A 10,797-nucleotide genomic window follows, 5' to 3' on the forward strand; every position below is an offset into this window, starting at 1 on the left:
ACACAACACCATGGTTTAGTTTTGCTGTGGTGTGTCCCACCTGTGGAATATCTCAAATTTGACCTAGGAATGGTGAACGTTTTCCCTGCTCAAATATTTTTTACATCCAAGCACTTTATGAGTATAGAAGTATGTGTACTGACACATTATCCAGTATGTTAGTATGCTACTTGAGTGCAATATCATTGAATGTTTACATTTGTATGAAAATGTCAAGGTACAGTACATATCAGGAGGCTGGCTAATCAGTTACACTTACGTAGCCCTTGAAAATAAACTTCAGCCACAGTCAAATTATCTAGTGCCTGATTCTGCCTTAGAGGTATTTTCACTGAATGAAATAAAGTCTGTATTATATGACGATACAGGAGTGACAGACCTGCGGTAGAGTCTGTATTTCTACAGTCAAAACTGTGAGTCGATATTATTTATTAACTGCTTCCAGCATCAGTCAATGGCCTTTCACAAATCAGAAATCAATACCTGATTAAAGGGCACATTTGAGACTTATTTGCCTTACTGGCCACTGACCAAGACATTGCTACATTTCTAAAATATTACTACTGATATAAATGTTTCTGTTAAAGGGGCACTCCATCCATTTTACACATCCAGCTCAGTTTACTTGTCATGGTCAGAGCTACTGAGCATGTTAAAACAGCTGTATAATGTCCTCTGTGGCTCTGGAGGAGCCCAATCAAGTCTGACATAATAACCCTGATGATGTTGTAGTGATGTCATCAAGGTTATCTCAATTTGGAAATCACAAATTTATTTAACAGAAAGCCTACGTTACAAACTGAGGGTGTTTTGTTTGCCAGGCAGAGATTGTATTGGGAAATGTAGTATCTAGTGTTTTTGGAGCTTGACCCATATAGGGACTAAAAGTCAGAAAATCTTGGCCTCTGCCACATAGATTTAGAGTATTCTTTTTTTTAATCTGTCTCCAAAGTCCTCCAACTTTATGGAAGTACTGATCTAAAGTGCTGGAGTACCCCTTTAATGTTAAGCTAACAGTCAGCTAATAGCAAAATCCACATTACTGGTATAAAAGTATGTTGCTGTTTTAAAAAAATCTTGACAAGTAATCAATGACACTGTAGTAACTATAATCTCAAGCGTGCCCTTTTACACATTGTTATTGTGTTGGCACAGTTTTACAGCTGAATCCCAACTATCTCTTATTATATGTTTCTTAATATGGAATAGTAATGTCTGTCTGTAATCTTACAAATGTAAACATTAGATGGCAGAGACATGGACGTTTTGTGAATCAAAAACTAATTTGGGAACCAAAACATTATTTCCTTTAGTAGTTTGCTCATGCTGTTTTTAAACCACCAGAGGTAAAGAGTCCTGGTACATAACTGGCAGACTGTAGATGTTGAAAATGTGATTGTTCAGCCTTTAGTCCACAGCCAAAACACTGGGATTCAGCTGTAATTCCCTCATTGTTTGCCATTTGTTCTCTTTTATTTTCATGAAAGACAACTAATATTTTTGAGCTTCTTCCTTAAGAAAGTTAGCCATGCGTATTGGCTTCTTCAAATACTGAAGACTTACCTTCATGTCATGCTTTGTATTATAAAAGACAGTAGTGTTAAATGTACTGTACTAACAGTGCAGCGTCAGTATTGATTTTATTTATTTGCCTCTCCATTTGGACAACAGAATGTTACCTAGAATGATTTTGTAAATCTAGTTTTAAAACTATGTGCATTATAGCAGCTGTTTTTTTCCTCTGTGACATATATGGATTTGTTTTTATTTATTGCCAGTCTATTATTTTATTTTTGGTTTCAAGTGACAACTATAATAAGAAGCCTTACAAGAACTCTGTCCTCAAATAAGTTTTCTTCGTCAATGCTACAGTATAGTAAACGGTTATGTAACCTTAAGTAGAGAACATAGTAGACATGCACCAAGCTGAAGGGGACCTGTCAGCTTCAACTGTGGTTACATAAAATACATTTCTACATCAGGAATCTAGTAGAAGCACACTGGGAAAACCAAGAAGCGAGTCACAAGGTTTGAGGTCAGACTAGCCGTCAGGAAAGAAAATGTGATGTTTTTGAGTAGGGGCCTTATTCTATGTTATATATGGAATTTGAACGTATGGTAAAGGAAACATCTGTTTAGCAAAGCAGGTCATACAGATTACCTCTGAAATATTTAAAATTCCCTGTGGGATTCAATTTAGTGAAATTAAATTTAGGACCTACAACCAACAGAGTGGTTGCACATTTGTCCTTGTTTAGTATTTGTTCATTTAGTTATTAGACATCTGCATTGTCGCCTCTCTTAAATTACACATTTAAGAGGTGGTTGTGACCTGGGTGTCCACTGCTGTCGTCCATGTTTTCGCATACACTCATAAGGAAGGTATAAATGTAAACGAGTGTGTGTGTGTGTGTGTGTGTGTGTGTGTGTGTCAGGGTGTGATCCCAGCTTTTTACTGTTCAGAGTGCTCATGCTAATTTAAATCTGTGCGCAACATAGCTTCATTTACTGTAGAACACTTTGGAAGGAGGCATACAGAACATCAATAAAGTTTCTTCTGTATTTCAAACTCTCAAATCATGACTGCCGTTGTGTTGTCACCCTCTCTCACCCTCTCCCTCCCCCGCCTCTCACTGATACTCCTGTGATAACACCACGAATATGTACGAATCCTATCTCTGGAGAGTTTCTATGTCTTCAGAAAAAACCCTCAAGGCCACTGTATTGAGTCTCAGACAGAAAGACGGTGGTAGATGTGACAGAAATGTAGAGCACATTGCAACAACAGTCCATATAGTTTGACCTTGCTCCACTGAGTCTGCCTTCATGGATTTGATTAATTTCAGATGAGGTCTCCGCAGGGTTGTTAGGTTGCCCTTCAGGTGGGACCTCTCATAGGTGCTACCATTTTAATTATCTCCTCCCAAGGCTACCATTATAGCAACCTTCTGCCACTGAGGCCTTTGGGATTGTGACCTGCTGTATATAGTGACTACAGCAGCCTCACTCTCTTTTCTTTAGCTATTCTCTTTAACGCAAGCCCGCAAATGATATTATGAAACACAGTCCATAACACTCCTGGTTCACTTTGGTGCTAAGCTAGCTAATAGTTTGAAGGGTCTGACGCAAGAGTACACTACAGTGGGGGTGTTGATATTATGGAAATAAGTCCTGTAGGCTGTGTTAGAGGATTGAAGTGCAGTGTAGGATTATGTCAGCTGCACTCTGCAGTGGAGAAAAGCTTCAGAAGCTTGCCTTCCTGAGGGAAAAAAAAAAAAAAAAAACCCAGCTTTAAAGCAAGGTGGTGCTGAGACCTGTCATAGTAGATCACAGAGGATCCTGTTTTTGTGTGCAATAAAAGGCTTTTGGTTCTGGTGCTGGGTTTGAAATTTGTGGCTTGGACAAAAGTTCTCTCAAATCTGTGCTCCAAAATACTTTAACTAAATCCGGCTATGATGATGCTCTGGATTTATGTTAACTTGACTGCAGAATGATTTGGGAATTGGTATAAATTAGTATAAAGCAAATAGTTGGAGATTTGGGGGTAAAACACTCCTAAAACAGGTGTAATAAGAGTTAGATGAGAAAATTGATACCATTCCCAGAAGATTTGAAACTTCAGCCAGGAACCAGTTAGCTCAGCTTAGCATAAAGACGATAAACAGTTGGACTCTGTCCAAAGGTAACAAAATTACCCTCACAATGACGACAAGACCCCAGGAAGTCACTGCATCTGGCAAAGAAACAGTCCCACCGGAAAAACTACAACCTGTCTTTTTTACACATTTGTACGAATTAAACAAACGAGATATATTGTGTTGGTTAGTGAGCATTAGAGGTGATGGTAGGCGAACTTAGTTACCTTCAGACTGAGCCAGGCTAGCGGTTTCCTTGTTTCCTTTCTTTGTGCTAAGCTAAGCTAACAGACAGCAGCCTGTTATCACATAGATATAACAGTGATATCAATGTTCTCAACCCGTAAAGCGTATAACTGTTGAACTATCACTTTAAGCTAAAATGATGTTCTTCCTGGGTTTCTGACGCCATCTATGAGCCATGCTTTGAACACAGTGAGGTAACAGTCGGAGGCTCTTGAGGTGTTTCATTACAGTTGATGGATGTAGGTTAAGTGGAAGCGAGGTCTGGTCCGGCCCACGACCCTGACAGAACCTCGCATAGGCAGGTTGGCAGTCCCCACTGAGCGTGTACGTCATCCCCTCGGCCCTGTCATGGTTCAGGATCTAACAACCACGCCTCAGCAGCTGCCCTGATCAAGGAGAGAGTGTGCCCCCCCCCCCACACACCCTGGAGACCAGAGGCTATTCTGTTTGCCTTATTGATCGGAGGTCGGCCCTTTTTGTTAGCTTCCTTTAAAAACCCTATTTGAAAGCCTGTCTGTATAAACAAAGCTATAATTTTGTTTTTTATAAATGTACAGAAATATATTACTTAGATTTCTTGAGAAAGTGAGAGAAGTGAGACATCTTTAATCACATCAGGATGTCACTGCTGGATCATTAGTTTGATATTATTTGACAGCACAATCTATTGGAGAAATATTGAAAAAAAATCCTTGGGTTATTTCAGCCTTTTGCAGCATAAAAATTAATATTATCATTGGTGTATTGTTAATGGGTAACAATTATAATTGCCGTCAGTTAGTGGCCTGATTTTACCTTTTATAGCAAATTTTAATAAGTTGACCTTTTGACCTTGACATATATGTAAGATATACAATATGATATACATATATAATATATATATATATATATATATAATTATAATACCAAATATTTCTTTGACATGTCCTTTTGAATATATATATACATCTTTATCACCTACATCATAGAAATACAGTTATTGTGTATTACTCAATGTCTCAGTGCTGCAAACTTGCTATGATTGGAAATCGAATGCCAGATATTTTTGATTTCTCAGATAGTCTTGAGAAACATTATTATTAAACTCCCTGAAAGATGTCATCACAGTACCCTCCTATACACACAGCTCTACTTTTCTTTTATCATGCATCACTCCACACTTTTGCCCTTTTATTAATTGAAAAAGCTATTGTTTGCCGCCTTCACATTGTTCTCCTGTATTGCAAGACATCGTGTTAATATTTCATAACTTTTGTGACGGTGTCTCTCTCAAACAATGGTATATTGAAAGGCCTTTAATCCCTCCAGCTTTGGTCTCTTGGTTGTAGTGTGTCACCCCCAAATATATCAAATCTGATGAGAATCGTTTCCCTCCACTCAAAAATGTGCTTTGTTTGTTGTTACTTCACTTGGATGTTTGAGCTTCACTGTGCAGAATGATGCAGAGTTCGAGACTAGAAGGCTGTTTTCACATTTATCTGCTGAAGGGGGAACATTTCTCTGATCACCGTAAATCTGAGTTTAAGACTTGTATGTACAAGTATGATTTTGTGACATCAAAACTAGGAAGCCAATCATGGTCCAATGTGCAATTTACACAAAAACAAATGTAAGTGTGATATAGAAACGTGAAGCCCTCAGCCCACATACACTGAGAAACGACTTTTTGAAACATTTGAAACAAAACATATTTGCATATTCATAGATTTCTGAGTAAATGTAGAATTTTTAACCAGGCAATTTTACTTTTTTTGTGGAAAAAAAGTGTGTTGGACACAATAATTTTTATATGTCTTACTTGTCTGGATCGGATCTTTATGCATTTTTATGTATATGCTCCTCTGCGTTGTAATTTACATTATTAGCCATATAAATCCTGGCAAATCCTCCTTTATAGTGTCATATGTTGTCTCACTGTGGATTTGTTTGGTGGCTGATGCAATTGTTTAGCTTTTTCTTGACAAATCTGGCATTAAAGTGGGCAGTACAGCTGCAATTGCCACCATTTAAAAACGATTGTATCATGGATGACAATTGGCTTTTATAATCTTTTTTAGGACTTGATAAATGTAATATTTTTTTTGTCTTACCTATTTAAAGAAACCATACGATCCATTGCCTGGCTTGAGCCACAAAACGAAACAAATCCCGTACTGAGCTCTAATGTAACATGTGACTGATTTCACATCAGATAATGTGATCTCGTCTGCATGGGTTCAAGAGTCTGCTGGATCCTGACTCAGATGTAGCTTCCAGCAGTAACTGTCAGTCCTGATGAACTCCCTCATCAATAGGTCGGGCATTACTCCTCTCAAATATCACAAGAAGCCATAAGAGGTACTGTAAACCCATCTGTCAAGCCATCCTATATACAGAGGCCACTGCAGCATTGACAGGCCTGTCACTGTGTTCTGCACACTCTCTATTTTCTCCGGTACACGTGGTTTATGTTGTGATGATGGGGGATGTTTGTGTCTTGTGCTGTCTTCCCTGATGAATGGACTTCCTGTTTAGCTCACTAGACGCATACCTTGGCTTCGGTTCTGAAAATCTGTCATATTAACACAAGAGTGCTTGTCATCACCATTTACATCACAGTGCAACTGTGGCTGCCCAGCGGAAATCAAGTGGCTTTATTTTCAGTGTGATAGTGAATGACGCTTGTTGCTGCCAGCAGAGACACCAAACCTTTCAGGCAAAGAGTCCCTTTCAGAGAGAGCTGGATCAAAATAGCACCAAGCGGTATTGTGTAATGTGTTCTTCTCTGTTTTGTACGGTGCAACAGAGCCCTCGAATCGATACACCTCCCTCACATGCTGCTGGGAGAGCGCACAGGGTGGTTGGTCTTATTTCCACTTCATAGTTCACCACATGTGACTGTGTGAAGTGGTTTCAGTGAGAGCTGCAGCGACTGAACTGTGGCAGACTGGGAGATGGATGCTTCTCTTTACACGAGGAGCAGACAGTCCCTCTGATCACATGCTGGACAGTTCACTCGGGTAGTTAAAGGGCCCTCACCGAGTCCAGATCACAAGAATAACCATAAACGTTCTTTGTACTCTTTCTTTTGAAACTACCTCTTCGTACCAATCAATAAATGTGGGTTTTTGCATATTATACTTTACTCTAATAGCCCGAAGGGAACCACAGTTAATTTAAATCAATCTGACTTTTCATTTTTGAAACAAAATGTAAGATGTTAGGAAAGAAACTAACATTTATTTGAATATATATTATCCATTCTGGCTCTGAATAAATAACATATCATCAACATACAGGATAATGTTTTACATGGATCTATTATAAAACCATAGAAGTGAATCATTTTCTAAGGATGTTTATTTATACCTTGTGATATAGTTATACCTATTATACATACTGTACCTTTAATAAAAATGATCTAATTACACTAAAAGTTCATCTAGGCCAAAAAGATGTATGCCTGCCCTATATGTACATAACCAAATCCACAATACATTTACATGGTTATATGCACATACCTGAGCATAACTCAATAATGCAGGTTCTTCTACTCGGAATCCAGGTTTGATCCATGACAAGAAAATACAGCCTATGTTAAAATGCAACAATGCAGTATTGATTTAGGTCAGCCGATGAATGGCAGTGATGTTAAGCGCTGTATGCCCGCGAGACACATTTATGTCCTGCAAAAACCACAAGCATCTCTGGAGGCTGTTGTCCTATTCATTTAACAAAATATCTAAGCCAGTGTTGTCCGCGCGCACAGGCAGGTTAGTGGCCTCAGAAGCTGTCCGAGGTAAAGTGGAAACACATTGATTTAAGGCATACAGATGGCCTAAAACAAAAAAGGAAAAGCATAGTTGGTGCTGGAGGGGAAACAGTGTTCATTGAAGAAGCTTGTTCTCCTCTTTTCTCAGTCATGGAGGCTCAGAGCGAGATAACAGTGAATGAGTGCAGATCAGCATCCATAAGAGGCTCTGCGGGATGAGTTTAAAGACCTGCGTGTTATCCGACCTGCGGCGTTGAGTCTGTAAAACACTCCTTGTTGGGTCAGTACATGTGTGTGAGAGGGGGGTGTGGTGGTGGTGGTGGTGTTGGTGGTAGTGGGGAAGAGGCCCGATCAGTCTCCTCTCAGTCCAGCTCGGCTCGTCGCAGAGGTTGGAGGAGCAGTGGCAGCGTCTGCAGCCGCCTGGTCGGGGTCCCTCTCCTCCTCGTCCTCTTCGAGCTCAGCGCCAGACTCCCTGGTGCTTGACGGGCTGTAGTGGCTCACGCCGGGCTGAGACGCGTGTGTCTGTCTACCCAAAGTGCCCGATCTCTCCGCGCTGGTGTGACCGTGGGAAGATGCGTAGAGTCCTCCTTCCTCCTCCTGCTGCTGCGTGTGCGCAATTTCTGCTCCGGCAGCCCCGCGCGGAGAGACGGCCACGCTCTCGGCTCTGTCGTTCCACCGAAACGCCCGACTGTGCGGGGCTGAGTCCTGCCTGGTCTGGTTGAGAGATAGCAGCCCTGTCTGTGTAGAGTTCCACTCTGAGACATTGTTGCTTGTGGAAATATTAGTTGAGATGTTTGCGGTGGGGGTGACCTCCTCGGGCATTCCCGGCTTCCCCGCAGAAGAGGATGCACTGGTTGGTTTCCAGATCAGGCTGTAGTAAATTGCGAGGATAATGGCTGCTAAGGACACGGACAACACATATGCAAAAACAGTGGCTAGTCTCACCCACTTCTTGTTAGTCTTAGCAGCCATCTTCGCCTTTTTGTCCCCCGTATAAGTAGCAGGTTTGCCTCTCTCCATAGTGGGCATGAAGTCCCGCTCTCTCATATTGCCCCTATTTTTCCCTCGATGCTCCACCACCCCCTCCGTTTTGAAGGCTTCTTGTTATCCACAGTCCAAGAGAAGACAGGAAGCAGAGGGCTGAGGAGAAAGATGCTGGACCACCTTGAACCGTCCGCACCACAGGAGTGTTTTGCAGCTAAATTGATTTCTTGTAATTCATCTGGTCTCAGAAGCGCAGCGCCTAATATTCGGTAGCCAGTGCAGCATTGCGTTTCATAATGGACATCAAGCATCCACAGGCTGATTGCGCGTTTCAGCATCCGACAGCGGCGGGACAAATGTCAACCCGATACGACATTTCCTCTGGAACAGCTGGCTGCGGGCCCACGGCAAATCCGCAGTAAAAGATTTGATTTATTAAAACGATTAAGTGAGATCATACGGCACACAACTGTCTGTCTTATCCAGCAAATGAAGTGGCTGGCTCAGCTAAAAATACAGGAGAGGGGGCGGGCGGTGGCTCTTAAAGAAGCAGCAGCTGTGCAGCCGCCCGAGAAGAAACCACAACCCCCCCCCCCCCCCCCCCCCCCCCACACACACACACATCACCTCCACTTCAGGACGCTTGTGCCGCACATGGAGAGCAGGATGTTGTAGCGGGGATGAACACTCGTTCAAGTGACGCTGCAGAGTATTTACCTTACACAAGGCGCTCCCAAGCGGAAAGGAGACTGTCGGCTGAGTGCAATGAGCCAATAAAGTGGTAAATATTTATATTTGACGGGAATGTATGAAAATATGTAATGCTTACCCAATCCACCGATAAACCTGTAACCACAACCAACAGCACACATATCAGATATTTGGTTCATTTTTGGATCAGTTTTGACCTCGTGCTACCTGTTGGCTGGTCCACTTACTGCGCGTCATTTCAGCACAATGGACAGCGCTCGGGATTTGTCATTGCGCATGTCCTCCGGGAAGCCGTGGAGGCGAAACAGGTGAAGGTGAAGGGGCAACTACATTTGACCAGTGTTAAAGCTCCAGTTGCTGATAATCACAACTCACATATCTATCAACAAAAACAAAACACAAATTAGGTTTTCACACAAACTTAAGTTTCTTATAAATAATTATAGCCATCATTTTAGTATCTTGGCTGTTAAATATATTAAAAATACATTTATTTTCAGTTGATTTTACCCTCTAGTACATTCCTGCATCTGACATCCCACCATCTCCAAACACTGGATCAATATGTGATCAATCACGTGACATCAAAACTATCAATTATGTTTACAAGATTCTAGTGTCACAGAATCCTTCTAAAGTGTCAAGTCAAATTATAATAAACACTGTGTTGGGAGATCCCTACAAAATGAACGGCTAAACATAAAGTACATTGTTGTACCTGGCTGTCACAAAACAAAACCTTTCAACAGCCAATCCTACTGCTACAATTGTGGCTGTCAGCACGAGATGGCGAGGCGAGACAAGCAGCCCTCCTACAGGCCCACGTACACTCACACTCAGGTGTTTATAGGAAGGTTTATTGAATTCATTAACATGCTGTATGGATATAGATGTGTAGGAGGATGATGATCAGTTGTAATGTGGGGTTTTTCTACCTGTGTCCCTCCTCTGGTCCCCGACTGGCTGAATGTTTGCATTAGATATTGCATGGTCTTAAGGTTTATTTGAATGATATCCAAATGACCGGGGATCTTTTGTTGAAACAGTGTCCTGCCTCGAGTAATAAATGACACAACATTATGACCCTGGACAGGTGGTTGTGGGATAATCTGATAAAATAATGAGGTGAATTCCAGGTTTGCTATTAATGTAAATGATACTGTGCATGGAGCTGCATGTAGCCATTCATTTACATCGAACAAGTAAACAATCAAATAAGGAAAACCAGCATGCCTGCCCTTGGACTGCCTTACATCCTGTTTCAACCATTTCTAGTGTAATTGTTTCAATGTCTTACTTTGCAGCTGTGAAAATCACTTATCAAAGCGTCACCCAAACTACAAGAGAGACATTTTCTCACTTGTCTGTAGTGGTGTCGAGCCATTCAGATACTTTTGAATATATTTGCCCGGTTGTGAGATATCCATGTGTGAGATTTCCACCTCCACCACAACACAATGGAGATGAATG

General features: G+C 41.3%; 1 protein-coding gene across 1 annotated transcript; it reads right to left on the reverse strand.

Annotated features, from left to right (window-relative positions):
- Positions 1-7,983: 7,983 nt before the first annotated feature.
- On the reverse strand, positions 7,984-8,679 carry LOC139297889 (uncharacterized). Its single transcript, XM_070920699.1, has one exon. The coding sequence runs from the start codon at positions 8,677-8,679 to the stop codon at positions 7,984-7,986; it is 696 nt and encodes a 231-aa protein (XP_070776800.1).
- Positions 8,680-10,797: the final 2,118 nt, after the last annotated feature.

Source organism: Enoplosus armatus, chromosome 15 (genome assembly GCF_043641665.1).
Source record: "Enoplosus armatus isolate fEnoArm2 chromosome 15, fEnoArm2.hap1, whole genome shotgun sequence".
Lineage (NCBI taxonomy): Eukaryota > Metazoa > Chordata > Actinopteri > Centrarchiformes > Enoplosidae > Enoplosus > Enoplosus armatus.